This window comes from Oncorhynchus mykiss, chromosome 3, assembly GCF_057628025.1.
Source record: "Oncorhynchus mykiss isolate SJ-2025 chromosome 3, ASM5762802v1, whole genome shotgun sequence".
NCBI lineage: Eukaryota > Metazoa > Chordata > Actinopteri > Salmoniformes > Salmonidae > Oncorhynchus > Oncorhynchus mykiss.
The window spans coordinates 79,311,744-79,331,189 of NC_143024.1; the positions used below are offsets into that span (position 1 = coordinate 79,311,744).

Below are 19,446 nucleotides of genomic sequence, written 5' to 3' on the forward strand. Positions count from 1 at the left end.
CCCGATCTAACATCTCTGGAGAGTCCTGAAAATGGCTCTGCAGCAACTCTCCCCATCCAACCTGACAGAGCTTTAGAGGATCTGCAGCGAAGAATGGGAGAAATTCTGCAAATATAGGTGTGCCAAGCTTGTAGCGTTATACCCAAGAGATGCTGTGATCACAACCAACGGTGCTTCAACAAAGTACTGATGTAAATGTGATATTTCCATTTTTTTTTGTAAATGAGCAGAACTATCTTAAATCCTGTTTTTGCTTAGTCATTATGGGGTATTGTGTGTAGATTGAGGGGAAAAACATGATTTGATACATTTTAGAATAAGGATGTAACGTAACACAGTGGAAAAACTCAAAGGGTCTGAAACTTTCCGAAGGCACTGTATGACAGTAAAGGACAAGGGTTCCCTAACGGTGTGAATGCTCATTCCACTAGGGGTGTGGTGGCTTCTCGGGCATTGTTCCGGCGTATGATGATTGGGGATATCTGAGCTGCAGCGAGTTTGGGTTCTTCACATATCTTTTTGAGGTTTTATCGCTTGGATATAACTGCTCCCAGTGTGGTTCATAGTGTTCTTGTGGCTGGTTCTGAGAGTGGATGTTATGCAGCATGCAGGACGCTCATTTTCCGGGTTGTCACAGTTCCCTGTGTGTTTGAGCCTCGGACTGCCATGGTTCATCGACTGTTCGGTGTCTGCTTTACCAAGCCGCGACAGGTGTTCTGTTGTTTTGGACTTGCGGTTCCTTGTACGAGTTCTGACATTTCAAGCTCGTAAGGTAAGTATTGTTCTTGGAACCGTGGGGTCTATGGACTTGGGCTGCAGTGGCATCGTGTCAATGTGCATAGCCAATTTGCAGCAGGTTCTGGTTCCCTATATGGGGCTCTGACAGTTCAGGCTTCTCAGGTAAGTATTAGGGGAAAAGGTGGCTTCTGTAAGCCCTTTTTGGAGCTGGTGGAACATATGTCTGCTTGGGTTGCCATGGGCTTCCTAGTTTGGAACCCTCTGAGCCGGCTTGGGGCGTGATTGTATTTCCCCATAGTATATTATACTGAGTGACCTACTGAAGGAGGACGTACAGTTATGAATATAACTACTGTTCCCTGGAGGAGGGTATGAGGTATAACATATTTTGGCCCGTCAGAGGGTTTGGGCTCGCTGATGCACGGTATTGAAGTGACGAAATTAATGCGTGCCCCAGTATTAAAGCTAGGAAGGCGGGTTTTCTAAGAGTGGGCTCGGCATCCATTGGCTTGTTTGGTGTGTGTTCAGTTTTCTTCAGGTGAATGTGATTGGTCGTTGTTAATGTACAGTTGAAGTCGGAAGTTTACATACATTTAGGTTGGAGTCATTAAAACTAGTTTTTCAACCACTCCACAAATTTCTTGTTAACAAACTAGTTTTGGCAAGTCGGTTAGGACATCTACTTTGTGCATGTGTCGTGTCTTTGGCTATGCCGGATTAAGTGATATCACATGCTATTCTATAAAATCCTTTCTCCGTAATTGAAATTACCTGATTGAGCTAATCATGTAAATGTAATTAACTAGAGAGTCGGGGCACCACAAAATAATATTTATAGAGCTGTTATTTTCCGAATAAACCCTTAAAGACCTAGTAATATTTTACATCAATAGCAGTCAATATTAATCGTCACCTTAATTCAGTCTCATCTGAAAGTTGTAAATTCTTGGTTATCTTCACGAACCCTGGCTAACAAGTTGAATCAGCAATACAAAATTGGGTTTAATTATTTATTTACTAAATACCTAATTAATCACACAGAAATACACATACTGAATCATACCTTGATTACAAATTACGTCATAAAGGAAAATTTCCCTAGCGGGCGGAACAGATATGACAGCTTGTTACACAAAAGAAAAGGGCTTGAGTTTGAGTTTGAGTGAAAGAGCGGGAAGACTGAGGAACAAAGGGAAGAAGCTGTGCTATCGTAAATACCAGGGATCTTGATAAGTGTGTGAATTGGACCTGTCCTGCTAAGCATTAATAATGTTTCACCCAACAGTACATTTGTTTCTTTAGGAATGTAGTGAACTATATATAAAGTACAGATAACAAAAAAAAAAGACTTAACTAGTACTTTAAAGTGTTTTTACTTAAGTACGTTACACCACTGATTATCGCTGCTGGGCTTGGTGGCGGCCTTTGTGGTTTGATGTTTCTGCTCTATGCTCTCTTTCTCCAATTTCTGATATCCATCGTGGCAGATTAACTGGTTTGAGCTAGCTAAGGCTAATAACAATTTTTAGAGCTAGCTAAGGCTAATAACACTAACACTTTTTACAGCTAGCTAAGGCTAATAACACTTTTTAGAGCTAGCTAAGGCTAATAACACTAACACTTTTTACAGCTAGCTAAGGCTAATAACAATAACACTTTTTACAGCTAGCTAAGGCTAATAACAATAACACTTTTCACAGCTAGCTAAGGCTAATAACACTTTTTACAGCTAGCTAAGGCTAATAACACTTTTTACAGCTAGCTAAGGCTAATAACAATAACACTTTTTACAGCTAGCTAAGGCTAATAACAATAACACTTTTTACAGCTAGCTAAGGCTAATAACACTTTTTACAGCTAGCTAAGGCTAATAACAATAACACTTTTTACAGCTAGCTAAGGCTAATAACAATAACACTTTTTACAGCTAGCTAAGGCTAATAACACTTTTTTACAGCTAGCTAAGGCTAATAACACTTTTTACAGCTAGCTAAGGCTAATAACACTTTTTTACAGCTAGCTAAGGCTAATAACACTTTTTACAGCTAGCTAAGGCTAATAACACTTTTTACAGCTAGTTAAGGCTAATAACACTAACACTTTTTACAGCTAGCTAAGGCTCTAACTAAACTCTGTAGTTGTGGCGCGCGAGGCAGAGTTGAGCAAGCAGCTTCAACGGTAGACTTGACCCCACCCTTATAAATCAAAATAAAATATGACAGGCGGCGGCGTATGACGTTTTTCACTTAGCCTACCACAGGGATGAGAATAATTTTTTCCCTGCTTTTATGGAAACCCGAAGGAGTCATGCCTAACCGCCCAGGGGCTTTCCATGTGCACCCTCCCCATTGTGCTGACAGTCACTCTGTCACTCAAAAGCCAACTTGTCACTCAATAGTTCTAACTTTTTTGCTTTTTATTATATAGGGACATGCAACTAAAACTGGGGCGGTGGGGCTCAACCTAGTAGAGACTGGTTTGACCCTTGTTACACACTGACTCGTGTGTGTGCAAGCCTGTACAGTAGTGTTTCTAGTTAACCCGTGTAGGAGCAGTTAGCAGTGTGTTGGTCTGTTCCAGTCCTAGCATCGCTCGCTCCCTCTCACTCTTTCTCCCTCCCTTCAGGAGACCTCTGGAGCCGGTTACAGTATTTGAGTGTTTTTGGAGGAGTTCCTAAATATTTTCAGGATGACAGTATGATCTGACTGTGCTGCTCACTGCCCATTCTCATGTCATTACCAGAGGGGCAGAAAACACACACTGCTGCAACATAGAGAACACACACACACAGTATAAGAACTTGTATGGACTCGTCAGTAGGAATCCAGTCATAATTGAGTGCTCAGTTTAGTATTCTGTTGGTTTCTCCAGTCAACCACATTCAGGGACTCCCACCACTTCTACCAGAGAGGATGATACACAACGGAATTCTTTACAAACATGTTAGAACCAATGACCATGAGACATCAATAAGTTGTTGGAAAGGTGTTCTCACATTTCTCTAACATTTCTGTCTAATGATTATCTTCTGTTTTCTCTCCACAGAGTGCCCAAGGGCTGTGAGAGCCCCTTGGGGAAACTTCAGGCACAAACACACTCTCTTCCTCATACAGAAGCACTCTCTCTCTCACACACACACACTTATTAAAACAAACACACACACAGAGCATGTTGGAGGTCCAGGAGGAGAGGCCTGCCGCGGCAGGAGGGACGGCAGCGACACATTTCAGCAAGAAAGAGCGAGGAAAGAAAGAACGAGAGGAGGCCAAGGACGGCCGGGGGAATCTTGGGAATATCGGGAACAGTGCTCTGGGTTCGGGTGGCCGAGGAAACGGCAGAGGGAAAGCCCCTCACACACACACAGGCAGCCCCCACCAGCTCATCACCCCACCCTGCTCTGTGGTGCTGGGAGCCCCCTCCATTCATCACAACAGACTGAAGAACTCCCCATCCAACACACAGAGGTGAGTGAGAGCAAGTGTACTGTGTGTGTGTGTGTGTGTGTGTATAGTGGTGGTGGTGGTAGTAATGTGTGTCCTTGAGTTAGGGAGTACACTGTGTTTGAATGCGCTTTCTGCTGACTCATGTTTCTGGAGCCAATGGAAACCCGCTTCTGCCCTGCCAAACCCCTGCCAGTCTTCTCTCTCTCTCTCTCTCCTGTCTCTCTCTCTCTCCTGTCTCTCTCTCCTGTCTCGCTCTCTCCTCTCTGACTGAATGTGTCTGTCATTTAGGGTGTGGTATAGTGATCTCTGCCAGTTGGACGGTTCCTGTTCTCCTGAACTGTACTTTACTCATGGCCATTCAGAAGCAGACGCCCTGCTCTGCCTCTCCTCTTGGGATCAGAGCCAAATATAAGACTCTGGCTGGGATTATTCCTACTGCAGTATTGGCCAGTGAGAAAAGTGTGTTTTCCTTCCCTCTGTCTGCTCCTATACTCTAACTGTACAGCACAGTGGTTAGTAGCTATAATGATGGATCATGGTAGGCTGGGGGATTTCCCACAGCGTAAATCCTGGACACAGTAGGCCCACTGTTTTAGTCGGTTCATATTTGGGCACCTCCATACAAACAGAGCTGCTGAGTGAGTGTGTGTCTGCATGCACATTTGTGTGTGTGTGTGTGTGTGTGTGTGTGTGAGATTTTAACTATTTTGTCAGTCTCCCCTCCCGGCAGTGGAAAGAGGGGAGTGAGGGGAGATTGGGAGGGGTTGATGGGACAAGAGGTCAGTCTGGTTCACTCCAAGCCAGCTGTCTGACTCTCTGGCCTTTTACAGCTGAGCCTCCCCTAGTCAGGGGTCTGTTTACTGAGCACACGTTAACTCCAGCCTGTTCCCTCTGTGTCCCTGGTAGCATTTGTGTCATGGTGGGGAAGTAGACTGTGTGTACTACTGGGGGAGCCACACCTGTTGTGACACACACACAGTCTTGTACAACTAACCTTGTGGGGACACAATTCAGTCCCATTCAAAATCCTATTTTCCCTAACCCCTTACCCTAACTTTAACCTGAAAACCAACCCTAGCTCCTAAAACTAATTCTAACCTTAACCCCCCTAGAAATAGCATTGTCGTTACTAACAAAATGTCCCCAGGTGGTACATTTTTTGTTTACTATTCTTCTGGGGACTTCTGGTCACCACAAGTATAGTTAAATATGTACACACACCATTGATAAGCACTTCTTCCCTCTCTCAGTCCTAAACCCAAACCAGAGGGAATGGTGCGCTCCCCTCCAGTCATGTCCCCCTCCGGTGGCGCCGCCCAGATGGACTCCAAACTTCCCAATCAGAGCAAACCAGGAAGCGCCGGCAGCCAATCGCAGGCCTCGCCATGCGACCCCAAGACAGTGGGTGGTAAGGGCTCCCAGCAGGGCGGCATGTCAGGGGTGGGTCCAGGAGGTATGGGGGGTCTGAAGAATGGCCAGGGCCTGAACTCTGGGGGACAGGGGACAAAGGTCAAGGTGAAGAGGGAGAGGAGCACCTCAGTGGAGTCCTACAACGAGCAGCAGCCAGGCATAGCCACGCCCACCAGCGACGACAAGGGTGAGTAGTACACTGCACTCTAAATAGTGGTCAAATATGTCAATTGGTATTAAGTAGTGTACTTTTTTTTACAAATCCTAACCTACACTTTCTAAACTTCCATCTCCATGAAACTAAGTGCTTACATCTTGCCTCTGACATGATGCTGAAGTTCGTGGGCATGTTACGTGTACATGTTGTCTGTGTGAACATGTGGTGTTGTGGCTGTAGAAACATCAGCAGGCCCCTGAAAGCGTGTCATTATGGTCACACACTGGCTTGATATGCTGCTCTCTCTCCTCTCCTCCTGGGAGTCTGGTGGACAGGACTGGGCTTTGATAAAGGGGAGGAAGGGAGTGTGTTTGTGTATTATTGATAGAGAGCTCAGCTGTAACTGTATAAGTGCGGCACCCGGTTACACACTGACTGTGTGTGTGTACAGACAGTAACAGGGTGAAGAGGATGTGTGTGGCTGAGAGGAGGCAGCCCTACAGTGGAGCTGACTGGTGTTCTGGAGGAGAGAGTGATGAGGACGACAAAGGATTCTTCAGTGAGTGTCTGTCCTTCCGTCATCCCCATTTCCACCTGCTACTGTAAACTACAGTAATATGATCCTCTGTCCCTCCCCAGACTGTAACTCCAGTGACGTGAAGCCCCAGGACTCCAACTACCATCCTCCCCCCAACGCCGGACTCAGCCGCTCCTCCACACCCTCCCACAATGCACTAGGAGGCCAGGGCGCAGCGTCGGAGTCGGGTGGTCAGAAGGCTGGGTCTAAAGTGGTTTATGTCTTCACTACAGAGATGGCCAACAAGTAAGGGAGATCGCAGGGAAACCATGTTAATGGTCCTAATTGCCCATGATGTGTTAGTGATTGAGCTGTAGTAATTGTAGTTGCAGTGTGTGACGTGTTCCCTCAGCAAACTCAGTGTTCCACACACCAGGTTATTCTGAGCTTGGTTTGGATAGACCACACACACCTGAGAAAGGAGTGGAGTTATCAAATCCAGAAATCTGGCTCTCCTCCTAACATGTGAAAGCCTGCAGTTATGCCTTGTTTTCAGTGTGCTTGCCTGAAAGTGTGTTCTTCTTTCAGTTGTCTCCGATTTACACTGTCCTCTGAACGGAAAAGGAGATGAAAGTGGAAGATGTGTGTGAAACTGTTTGTTTAGTCTGTCGACCTCGGCATTTCCTTCATGCCCTCTGCTAACACTGCCCTCATTCTGCTGCCACAGACACAAATGTGACTGTCTGGTCTCTGTTCCTCAGGGCTGCTGATGCTGTTCTAACAGGCCACTCAGAAAACATCATCAACTTCCACATGAGAAACATCTCCAACAGCAAGGACAAGATCCCCCTCCCACCCCTGGTAATAACACACACACTGCCATGATGTGATGACTAGACATGTAACTTGGCATACAGTCAGCTTTGATAAATACTTGATTTACAAACCCTAATTTACTCAAACCTCATTTCTTATCCTGCTGCCTCTATCTCCTATCGCTTTTTCCTTTCTCTGTTTTAGAACGATCAGGCAAGACCCCTCCGAGGAGACTCCAAGCCCTCCCAGCAGTCCTCATCTCATTCCTCAGACAAGAACCACCAGACAGGGTCTAAACCTGGCCCGACTGATCAAGTGCCACCCCAGCCCCCTCCCCAGGGGGTAAAGCCTGGTTCACTCACCCAGGATGGGGCCTCCTCAGCAGACATGGACCCCAAGAACCTCCATGGCAGCAGCCCTGGTAATACCATGGGTCCAGGTGACCAGACCCCTGGGTGCCAGCCCCAGTCTGAGCAGGGCATGCCTCCTCTGAACCCCCCTCAGTCTGGTGAAGGAGGAGGGCTGGGGCCCATAGGGATGGGTCAGCCTGGTCTGACCCCCCAGCAGCAACAGCAGCAACTGGCCCAGGAACTTCTCAACATGGAGGCTAACACAGAGGGCCTGTCCCAGGAACAGCTAGAGCACCGCCAGCGCTCCCTCCAGACCCTGCGAGACATCCAGCGCATGCTCTTCCCGGATGACCGCGATGCCCCACCGCCACCCGGTCCTATTGGGGGACTCCCCCAGTCCCATGACGGCATGCCCGATGGGGGGCCCAGGAGGCCGGAGCAGGGCCCTCTCCAGGCCATGATGGCCCAATCCCAGAGCCTAGGTCCACCAGGGGGTTTGGGAGGGTCCCGACCCCAGGGAACCCCATTTGGCCCCCCACATGGTCACCCCAGAGACATGCCCCCTTTCCCAGATGAGCTGGGCCACATGATGGGTCCTGGAGGGTGTGGGGATGGAGATCACATGACCCCAGAGCAGGTGGCCTGGCTGAAGCTGCAGCAGGAGTTCTACGAGGAGAAGAAGAGGAAACAGGAAATGCATCACCGCCCACTTCCTCCCGACATGATGATGCACCCTCACGGGCCGCGCGGCATGATGCGAGGGCCCCCACCACCCTACCAGATGGGACCCGGAGAGGTGTGGGGGCCAGGAGGGCCACCAGAGCACTATCACGATCGCATGGCCATGGGCCCCAGAGGGATGCCTCCTCACATGCAGAGGATGCCTGGGTTCCCCCAGGGCATGATGAACCCTGACATGGAGGGACCCCCCAGGCCCGGGATGGGCTGGCCTGAAGACATGCCCCCGAGGATGGGGGATGGCCGGGGGTTCCCAGGAGGGCCAGGGGGTATGTTCGGAGGTCCAGGGGTGCGGGGAGAGCGCTTCCCCAACCCCCAGTCAGTCCAGGAGGCCATGTTTCACCAGGGCATGGGGGGCGACAAGGGACCGGGCCTTCCTCCACAGATGATGATGGAGATGCAGAGGATGATGGGACACCAAAGAGGTGGCATGGAGCCGGGCAACGGGGGCGGGATGATGTTTCCCAGGATGCCCGGCGAGGGCCCCATGAGCCCCTCTTCCAGACTGGTTGTGATGGGGAGCCGGGACATGGGCCCTGAGTTTGGCATGGGCCCCCATGGGAACCCCCAGCTACGAGAGGGGCCTATGAACATGAGCCCAGACGAGATGATGAGAATGAGAGGGCATCCAATGGACAACATGGGGCCCCAGGGAAGGCAGATGCACTTCACAGACCAGCCCCAGCCAGGGGACTTCCCCATGGGACCCGCACGGCCCTTCCCTGGTGGTCCTGGCGGTATGAGGGGCCCTCATGGAGAGCAGGTCTATGCTGGTCCGGAGCACAGGACCACCCCTACGGGGGGCAATGGCCGCCTCAACCACCACCCGCCCTCCGCCGGACCACCCCAGGGCCAGAGGGGACGTAAGCCTGCAGAGCTGATCATCCAGCCAGGAGGGGGCAGCTCACCCAGTATTAACCCCCTCAAGTCCCCTCCTTTGAGGCAGGTGCAGTCCCCCATGATGGGCTCTCCCTCTGGGAACCTCAAGTCCCCCCAGACCCCCTCCCAGCTGGCTGGTATGCTCTCCGGCCCTCCGGGACCCAATGGCCCCCCTAACACTGCCAACTCGGCTCCCATGAAGTCTCCTCACTCTATGATGGGGTCTGCTGGTGCCTCCCCTGTAAATATGAGGTCCCCGTCCCTCCCCAACCCTTCTCCAGGGTGGGCCTCTTCCCCAAAACCCCCCATGCCCAGCCCAGGAATCCCTCAGCAGCAAGGGGGTAAAACCCCCCTCAGTATGACCTCACCTAACATGATGGGAAATATGGAGCAAGGTACAGTACTTTTCTGGATTTCTCTTCTTTCTCCCTCCACTGCTCTCTTCTCGCTCTCCTTTCTCCCTCCACTGATCTCTTCTCGCTCTCCTTTCTCCCTCTACTGCTCTCTTCTTGCTCTCCTTTCTCTTCTTTCTCCCTCCACTGATCTCTTCTCACTCTCCTTTCTCTTCTTTCTCCCTCCACTGCTCTCTTCTCGCTCTCCTTTCTCTTCTTTCTCCCTCTACTGCTCTCTTCTCGCTCTCCTTTCTCCCTCCACTGCTCTCTTCTTGCTCTCCTTTCTCTTCTTTCTCCCTCCACTGCTCTCTTCTCGCTCTCCTTTCTCTTCTTTCTCCCTCCACTGCTCTCTTCTCGCTCTCCTTTCTCTTCTTTCTCCCTCCACTGCTCTCTTCTCGCTCTCCTTTCTCTTCTTTCTCCCTCTACTGCTCTCTTCTCGCTCTCCTTTCTCCCTCCACTGCTCTCTTCTCGCTCTCCTTTCTCTTCTTTCTCCCTCCACTGCTCTCTTCTCGCTCTCCTTTCTCTTCTTTCTCCCTCTACTGCTCTCTTCTCGCTCTCCTTTCTCCCTCCACTGCTCTCTTCTCGCTCTCCTTTCTCTTCTTTCTCCCTCCACTGCTCTCTTCTCACTCTCCTTTCTCCCTCCACTGATCTCTTCTCGCTCTCCTTTCTCTTCTTTCTCCCTCCACTGCTCTCTTCTCGCTCTCCTTTCTCTTCTTTCTCCCTCTACTGCTCTCTTCTCGCTCTCCTTTCTCCCTCCACTGCTCTCTTCTCGCTCTCCTTTCTCGTCTTTCTCCCTCCACTGCTCTCTTCTTGCTCTCCTTTCTCTTCTTTCTCCCTCCACTGCTCTCTTCTCACTCTCCTTTCTCCCTCCACTGCTCTCTTCTCGCTCTCCTTTCTCTTCTTTCTCCCTCCACTGCTCTCTTCTCGCTCTCCTTTCTCTTCTTTCTCCCTCCACTGCTCTCTTCTCGCTCTCCTTTCTCTTCTTTCTCCCTCCACTGCTCTCTTCTTGCTCTCCTTTCTCTTCTTTCTCCCTCCACTGCTCTCTTCTTGCTCTCCTTTCTCTTCTTTCTCCCTCCACTGCTCTCTTCTTGCTCTCCTTTCTCTTCTTTCTCCCTCCACTGCTCTCTTCTCACTCTCCTTTCTCTTCTTTCTCCCTCCACTGCTCTCTTCTCGCTCTCCTTTCTCTTCTTTCTCCCTCCACTGCTCTCTTCTCGCTCTCCTTTCTCTTCTTTCTCCCTCTACTGCTCTCTTCTCGCTCTCCTTTCTCCCTCCACTGCTCTCTTCTCGCTCTCCTTTCTCTTCTTTCTCCCTCCACTGATCTCTTCTCGCTCTCCTTTCTCCCTCCACTGCTCTCTTCTCACTCTCCTTTCTCTTCTTTCTCCCTCCAATGATCTCTTCTCGCTCTCCTTTCTCCCTCCACTGATCTCTTCTCGCTCTCCTTTCTCTGTTTTCTCCCTCTACTGCTCTCTTCTCACTCTCCTTTCTCTTCTTTCTCCCTCCACTGCTCTCTTCTCACTCTCCTTTCTCTTCTTTCTCCCTCCACTGATCTCTTCTCGCTCTCCTTTCTCTGTTTTCTCCCTCTACTGCTCTCTTCTCACTCTCCTTTCTCTTCTTTCTCCCTCCACTGCTCTCTTCTCGCTCTCCTTTCTCTTCTTTCTCCCTCTACTGCTCTCTTCTCGCTCTCCTTTCTCCCTCCACTGCTCTCTTCTTGCTCTCCTTTCTCTTCTTTCTCCCTCCACTGCTCTCTTCTCGCTCTCCTTTCTCTTCTTTCTCCCTCCACTGCTCTCTTCTCGCTCTCCTTTCTCTTCTTTCTCCCTCTACTGCTCTCTTCTCGCTCTCCTTTCTCCCTCCACTGCTCTCTTCTCGCTCTCCTTTCTCTTCTTTCTCCCTCCACTGCTCTCTTCTCGCTCTCCTTTCTCTTCTTTCTCCCTCTACTGCTCTCTTCTCGCTCTCCTTTCTCCCTCCACTGCTCTCTTCTTGCTCTCCTTTCTCTTCTTTCTCCCTCCACTGCTCTCTTCTCACTCTCCTTTCTCTTCTTTCTCCCTCCACTGCTCTCTTCTCGCTCTCCTTTCTCTTCTTTCTCCCTCCACTGCTCTCTTCTCGCTCTCCTTTCTCTTCTTTCTCCCTCTACTGCTCTCTTCTCGCTCTCCTTTCTCCCTCCACTGCTCTCTTCTCGCTCTCCTTTCTCTTCTTTCTCCCTCCACTGATCTCTTCTCGCTCTCCTTTCTCCCTCCACTGCTCTCTTCTCACTCTCCTTTCTCTTCTTTCTCCCTCCAATGATCTCTTCTCGCTCTCCTTTCTCCCTCCACTGATCTCTTCTCGCTCTCCTTTCTCTGTTTTCTCCCTCTACTGCTCTCTTCTCACTCTCCTTTCTCTTCTTTCTCCCTCCACTGCTCTCTTCTCACTCTCCTTTCTCTTCTTTCTCCCTCCACTGATCTCTTCTCGCTCTCCTTTCTCTGTTTTCTCCCTCTACTGCTCTCTTCTCACTCTCCTTTCTCTTCTTTCTCCCTCCACTGCTCTCTTCTCGCTCTCACATCTTTCTCTTACCTGCTGTGATAAACAACATTACTAATGTTGAGTTCAAGACAGAGATACTATTCATTTTGAAAGTTTTTTTTTAATACTTACTACCTGATGGAGATGCATGATTGGGTGAAGATGACATCATGTCTTGAATAGAGGGCTGTTTTGTAACGTCCCTCCTCCTGCAGCACTCTGTCTGTTGTCCAGGCAGTCTAAACAGACCTCTGTTGTATATCTGGGAGTACAGGCTAGAATTTGTCTCCATCAGCTTCAAATCAAATCATTTATAAGTCAATAAGTCAATTGAAAGCATCATTCTCATCCATGTAAACACATTTTCCCTAATCAAAAAACATTTTCCCATTTCAGGTAAATTGCTCCCCCTTGTGGCAATGTAACTTCACTGTATCTAAATTCATTAAAGTCATTATTTACAATTGACATGTATGTCAATCTGAAACGGGTTTGACACATTGTCCCTTCTTTCAAGTAACCAGGGTAAACCAGGGTATTTTTAGCTACTTAATGAATAGGACTCATGTAAAGAGTTTACTTTCATATCTCTCACCTCTCCACAGGTGGTAATGGCCCCCTCTCGGCCCCCCCCTCATCAGGAGCCCAGTCTGGCTCCATGCCCCTCCAGGGGGGTCCAGGCAGTGCCCCGACCGGCAGCCCTTACTCCCTACCCCCTGAACCTACGCTATCCCAGAACCCCCTCTCCATCATGATGTCACGCATGTCCAAATTCGCCATGCCCAGCTCCACCCCCCTCTATCATGATGCCATCAAGACCGTGGCGAGCTCAGATGACGACTCGCCCCCTGCGCGCTCCCCGAACCTGCCCTCCATGAACAACAACGGTGAGTGGACGGAGACATGCTTAGATGTCATGTTATACCTCTTTCAAATAAATAAGTATTTTGAGATTTAATGTATATATTCTGTAACACTTTTCCTTGGGGTTTGACTTTATGGTTTACCTGACATGATTGAAGAGGAATTAAATTATAACATGCTGTCTGTGCACTAATGTCCCTCTCTCTCTCTGTGGCCCTCTGTAGGTATGGGAATGAACCACCACCAAGGTCCTCCTCGTATGATGGGCCCCGGCTCCTCTGGCCCCATGCCTGTCCTCAGTCCCCTGGGTATGACCCCCGTGGGTTCACAGCCTCTCTCCCACGGCATGCCCCAGCAGATGCCGTCCCCAAACCCCCCCAACATGGGCCCTGGCCCGGGCATGATGCCTCATGGCATGATGATGCATCCCAACCCCCAGGACCAAGGCATGGGTAACCCCCAGATGATGCCCCAGGGGCGCATGGGCTACCCCCACCGAGGGCAGGGCTACCCCCTCCCCCAGTCCCCCTCCCAGCAGGGCGCCTACTCCCCCCACAATGGCCCTGTGCCCCAGGGCTTCCCAGGACACCCCATGGGCTTCCAGGGAGAAGGGGGTCCTATGGGGGGTCGGATGGGGAACATGCCTCCTGGAGGTGGAGGCGATGGAGGTAGGCCCAACAACCCTGGAGGACCACAGTTCAACATGCACGGAGAGTTCAGTGATGTAGACCTGCATGAGGTGATGCGAACCGGAGCGTCCGGTATGCCAGAGTTTGACCTGTCCAGGATCATCCCATCAGAAAAGCCCAGCCAGACGCTGTCCTACTTCCCTAGGGGAGGAGGAGATGGCCCCAGCCCAGGGGGGAAACCTCCACACATGCAGGGAATGATGCAGGGGATGATGGGGGAGGGCCCCCCAAGAATGGGCATGCCCATGCAGGGGCTGGGGGGGATGCCCGGGGGGCTGGGAGGCACTATGGGCCCCCAGGATATGCCCATGGGAAACCCTTCCCATAATCCTATGAGGGCACATGGGCCCCCAGGGTTCATGGGTCAGGGTATGATGGGACCTCAGCACCGGATGATGTCACAGGGGGGTCCAGCGGGCATGATGCAGGGAAAGGAGAGGGGGGTACTCTACAACCACCCTGGGCCTGGGGGGTCGCCCAACATGATGATGTCTCTGCAAGGCATGGGTGTCCCCCCCCAGCAGACGACGATGATGATGATGGGGGGGCAGATGAGGCCACGTGGCATGGACATGGGGTTCAGCCCAGGGCCTGGAATGTTCTAACACACAACTCATAGAACCATGGACCTCGAATGTTGTGAGCTCATATACAGAATTGGATGGAATGTGTCACGGCAGAAAAGAGAGAGATGGATTAAAACATAGAAAGTAAGGAATGACAGACAGAGATTGGTACTCTGGCATGAAACATGTATCGGAGAGGAGTGATGCCGTTAATGGCTTGTGGGGTCTACATAGCCCAGTACTTGTCTTTTGCCACAAGCATTTAATTTGGTCTGAATGTATGGGATTGTTGTGCTTCAATGTCACAATTAAACTGTTCCTCAAGTGTTTTTTTTGTGTTAAACCTATAAGGTTTGAGTGTCGAAGAGGAATGAGATAAACCACCTTGGAGGACTGTACCGCTAGCTTGCTGTAAATCAACTTTTTCAAATCAGTAAACAAAATCAACAACGGATTTTCCCAGCAAAGGATAAGGAACTTAATAATGGAATAAAAAGACTTTGTGAAATAAAATCGTATTTTGTGAAGATTAATGGAATTATATCTTCTCTAGCTCCATCGTTTTGACTATTTCTGTCCTGTGTGTGTGTGTGTGTGTGTGTGGGTACGAGCCTGCGACGGTGTGTGTTTTGTGTTGTAAGTATGTATAGGAATTCTATCAGTGACCTCTAAGCTCTCTTACCCACCTTTTCATTGGGGGAGGGATGCCACTCTAAAGAACAGTACTGTTTACCATTGGTGGGATATTTTCATTTTTGTCTTTTAATTTCCTTTAAATCCATTGTATAACAAACCAAACTATGACCTCATAGAGATAATGGTATTATTAAAAAAGCACAAACATTGATAAACTGTAGTGTCTTCTTTCTCCCATTTCAACTCTTCTACCAGACAGTTTGTGTGCCATTTCTGATTCCTGTTGCTGTTGGGTCTTCTGTTGACTCTGGGATTTCATTCCCACAGCATTAATCTGATAGAAGATTAACTGAGTGGGACCAGACATAACAGGTGAGCTAGGGCTCTACTCTTTTCTGGTATATGTCGGCTCAATAGGAAATTGCTTTCAAATTTCAAGCACACACACACACTATAGTGCTGATCTTCGGCGATACATATTGAATCGAGCCAGTGTATCAAGAAAGCCAGACGCCAACCAGAGTTCTTCCTGGCCATGCTTCTAACCACCAAATGACACTTAAACTAAAATGTGTATACATTGTACTATAAATTGGTAAGTCAGAGCCTCCTATCACATTCATTTGTGTGTGTATGTATATATATATATATATATACACACACACAGTTGAAGTCAGAAGTTTACATACACCTTAGCCAAATTAATTTAAACTCCGTTTTACACAATTCCTGGCATTTAATCCAAGTAAAAATTCCCTGTTTTAGGTCAGTTAGGATCACCACTTTATTTTGAGAATGTGAAATGTCAGAATAATAGTAGAGAATGATTTATTTCAGATTTTCTTTCATCACATTCCCGGTGGGTCAGAAGTTTACATACACTCAATTGGTATTTGGTAGCATTGCCTTTAAATTGTTTAACTTGGGTGAAATGTTTCAGGTAACCTTCCACAAGCTTCCCACAATAAGTTGGGTGAATTTTGGCCCATTCCTCCTGACAGAGCTGGTGTAACTGAGTCAGGTTTGTAGGCCTCCTTGCTCGCACATGCTTTTTCAGTTCTGCCCACAAATGTTCAATGGGATTGAGGTCAGGGCCTCATGATGCATATATTTTGTAAAGTGCACCAGTTCCTCCTGCAACAAAGCACCCCCGTGCTTCACGGTTGGGATGGTGTTCTTCGGCTTGCAAGCCTCCCCCTTTTCCCCCCAAACATAACCATGGTCATTATGGCCAAACAGTTCTATGTTTGTTTCATCAGACCAGAGGACATCTCTCCAAAAAGTATGATCTTTGTCCACATGTGCAGTTGCAAACCGTAGCCTGACTTTTTTATGGCGGTTTTGGAGCAGTGGCTTCTTCATTGCTGAACGGCCTTTCAGGTTGTTGATTATAGGACTCGTTTTACTGTGGGTATAGATACTGTTGTACCTGTTTCCTCCAGCATCTTCACAAGGTCCTTGCTGTTGTTCTGGGATTGATTTGCACTTTTCGCACAAAAGTACGTTCATCTCTAGGAGACAGAATGCGTCTCCTTCCTGAGCGGTATGATGGCTGCGTGCTATTGCTTGTAAAAATGAACGTGGTACCTTTAGGCGTTTGTAAATTGCTCCCAAGGATGAACCAGACTTGTGGAGGTCTGCAATTTTTTTCTGAGGTCTTGGCTGATTTCTTTTGATTTTCCCATGATGAAAAGCAAAGAGGCACTGAGTTTGAAGGTAGGTCTTGAAATACATCCACAGGGACACCTCCAATTGACTCAAATGATGTCAATTAGCCTATCAGAAGCCTCTAAAGCCATGACATCGTTTTCTGGAATTTTCCAAGCTGTTTAAAGGCACAGTCAACTTAGTGTTTGTAAACTTCTGACCCACTGGAATTGTGATGCAGTGAATTATAAGTGAAATAATCTGTCTGTCAACAATTATTGGAAAAATGACTTGTCATGCACACAGTAGATGTCCTAACCGACTTGCCAAATCAATAGTTTTTTAACAAGGAATTTGTGGAGTGGTTGATAAACGAGTTTTAATGACTTCAACCTGTGTAAATTCCCGACTTTAACTATACAGTATCAGTCACATCTTTGGTCATGTTCACGTTGGTCAAACAAAAGCACCCTAATTATTGGCTGACAGTAGAGCCTACTGCAATGCAACCAAAGACAGTTGATAAATTATGTTCCACTCAGGTCGTTTACCAATGAAATAAATGGGCATTTCCGGTCTGCTTAATAGCGGGGTGGCTCTCCAATAGGCACTAATGCATTAGCAGCTGGGTCTGGTCATATTAGTTGGCTGTATAGATGGGTTGCTTGTTAAATAAGGATTTTTAAGCCTTGAGACATAGACTATATGTGTGCCATTCAGAGGGTGAATGGGCAATACAAGAAATGTAAATGCCTTTGAACAAGGTATGGTAGAAGGTGCCAGGCGCTGCTGTGTTTTTCACGCTCAATAGTTTCCTGTGTGTATTCAGAATGGTCTACCACCCAAACGACATCTAGCCAACCTGAATCAACTGTGGGAAGCATTGGAGTAAAAATGGGCCAGTATCCCTGTGGAACGCTTTAGACACCTTGTAGAGTCCATTAGGAAGTTGTTCCTAATATTTGGTATACTCAGTGTATATACCTGTTTAAATAGGTCCCCTTGGATCTACACATGTGCTTTGAGTGACATGGCTCTAGTTGAAGTGCATAGAAGCCCCTTGTGCACATCCTCATGACAACAAGCACCTTCATATGATCAGACAAAATCACATTTTCCATGTGTTTCCATTACTAATGGAAATCTCTCCCCCAAAGGGATGTCTGTGTTTGTTTTTCATTTTCCTCCCATCTCCTGTATTCAGAGGGTGACCTTTCACTGGCATGCAGGGATTTGAAACCAAAACAAGGGAGGGCTTTTCACTCCAAATGGATGTGAGATCAGAAACCGTTGTAGACCTACAGCACATAATGGCTTAGAAGGTCTTGGTATCCAACGGGGATAGACAAACAGTGACAAAGCATTGGAAAATGTAACTGAAATGAAGCCACAATGTACACTGCTAGCTTGCCTACAACAAGGCTTGTTTTGTTGGATAGGTCTAAGTGACTGGCTTGTAGTAATAAACACTGACCTTGCCTTTCTGTAAGCCTTTTATTCATCAGGGGCTGAGGGTGAGATATCATCTTAATGAACAGTGTGAAAAGAAACAACTGTAAAATGGTGGCAAACAGAACTGATCCAGAATGCAATTCAGCAATTCATTTTTGCTCCACTCCATTGAGCTTGACACAATGTGAAGCCCCCGCTCGAGCTACAGCCGGGGAGAGAGCAGTAATGATGCACACACACACACACACACACACACACACACACACACACACACACACACACACACACACACACACACACACACACACACACACACACACACACACACACACACACACACACACACACACACACACACACACACACACACACACACACATACACACGCATGCATGCACAGTCCCTTACACACACACATGCACACACACATGCATGCACAGTCCCTTACACACAAAAAGGATCCTACATTCATATTCACCATAGGTAAGGTGGTCCTCTCCCTACCCCGTAAGGGGTGAGGGACCAGAGGTAGAGGAGCAGGACAAATGGGCAGAAGTCATCTCATTCCCCTTCATCATTGTTTACACAGTACCTGAACCAAACACTTATCAGCCATGGACAGAAATTGGTAAAACTTTATTTGGGTGGTCCGTCTGTGTATGTGCAACAGACTATCTATACACTATGCAGACTATCTACAGACTGCAACAGACTATCTGCATCAGTAACATTTCAACTAACTGCTGTGTCTCCTAGCCCTGACCTTAGCCCTAACCTTAACCCTTATCCTAACCCTAAACTGAACCCTAAGCCTAACAGTAACCTTAGCAAGCAGTTGCTTATCAACAGATAGTTTGTTGATAGTATGACCATGTACAGATGGACTATCCAGACAATAAAAATAAAAGGGCACCCAGAAATGTTAAACAAACATGCCTGTTTGTTTTTATGCCCTTGAGAAATGTAGAAACAGAGAGAGCGTGAGTGAGTTTGTGTGTGTTTGTGTGTGCAAGAGGGAGAGAGAGAAAAGAGAAAGGTAGGGGACAGAAAATGCATTCCTCTCTACCTTGTAGGCCTACCCAGTATCGAGGGCTTGGCTTGACAATCTCAGAATTAAATTTAACTTTTTGGTGTTTTGTAACAGATGTCTCTTTGCATTCATCAAAAGACAGATGTACAGTTTGGATTGATTTATTGGTTTTATTTGTCAGAAGAAAAAAAATCCACGTATACACTCATTTTTAAAAAAGCACAACAAAGTCGGGGACTTAATTCCATTGTGGTCCCTATTTTCTGACATAAATAGATATACAATTACATAGATACATACAGACAGATTCCAGATATATAGACAAAAAAAGGGCTTAACTTCCAGATGAGCATGAGGGGGGAGTTTGAGTCCAATTGTTCCAAGCTTGTTTTGGCTGGTCTGTAGCTTATTCTTTAGATGTTTGTGGCTGCTGGTGAACCATGACGAGCAGGCATAATCAAAGTGACACTGGCCTAGCACACTGCCAGAGTCTTCATGTCTCTGGCTACTGTGTTCTTAGGGACCTTCAATGCTGCAGAAATTTTGGGGCACCCGTCCCCAGATCTGTGCCTCGACACAGTCCTGTATCGGAGCTCTACGGACAATTCCTTCAACCTCATGGCTGG

The 19,446-nt window shown here is 48.0% G+C and overlaps 1 protein-coding gene across 4 annotated transcripts in view; it reads left to right on the top strand.

Annotated features, from left to right (window-relative positions):
• Positions 1-14,906, top strand: part of LOC110520450 (B-cell CLL/lymphoma 9 protein) — a 44,970-nt gene extending 30,064 nt beyond the window's left edge. For all 4 annotated transcript variants that reach the window (XM_036975001.2, XM_036975002.2, XM_036975004.2 and 1 more), the window contains 8 exons: positions 3,784-4,202; positions 5,432-5,778; positions 6,200-6,307; positions 6,388-6,571; positions 7,027-7,126; positions 7,286-9,443; positions 12,542-12,823; positions 13,025-14,906. In XM_036975001.2, the coding sequence (XP_036830896.2) occupies positions 3,907-4,202; positions 5,432-5,778; positions 6,200-6,307; positions 6,388-6,571; positions 7,027-7,126; positions 7,286-9,443; positions 12,542-12,823; positions 13,025-14,094 (4,545 nt within the window). In that variant the 5' untranslated portion in view covers positions 3,784-3,906 and the 3' untranslated portion in view covers positions 14,095-14,906. The remainder of the gene's footprint in view (positions 1-3,783; positions 4,203-5,431; positions 5,779-6,199; positions 6,308-6,387; positions 6,572-7,026; positions 7,127-7,285; positions 9,444-12,541; positions 12,824-13,024) is intronic.
• Positions 14,907-19,446: the final 4,540 nt, after the last annotated feature.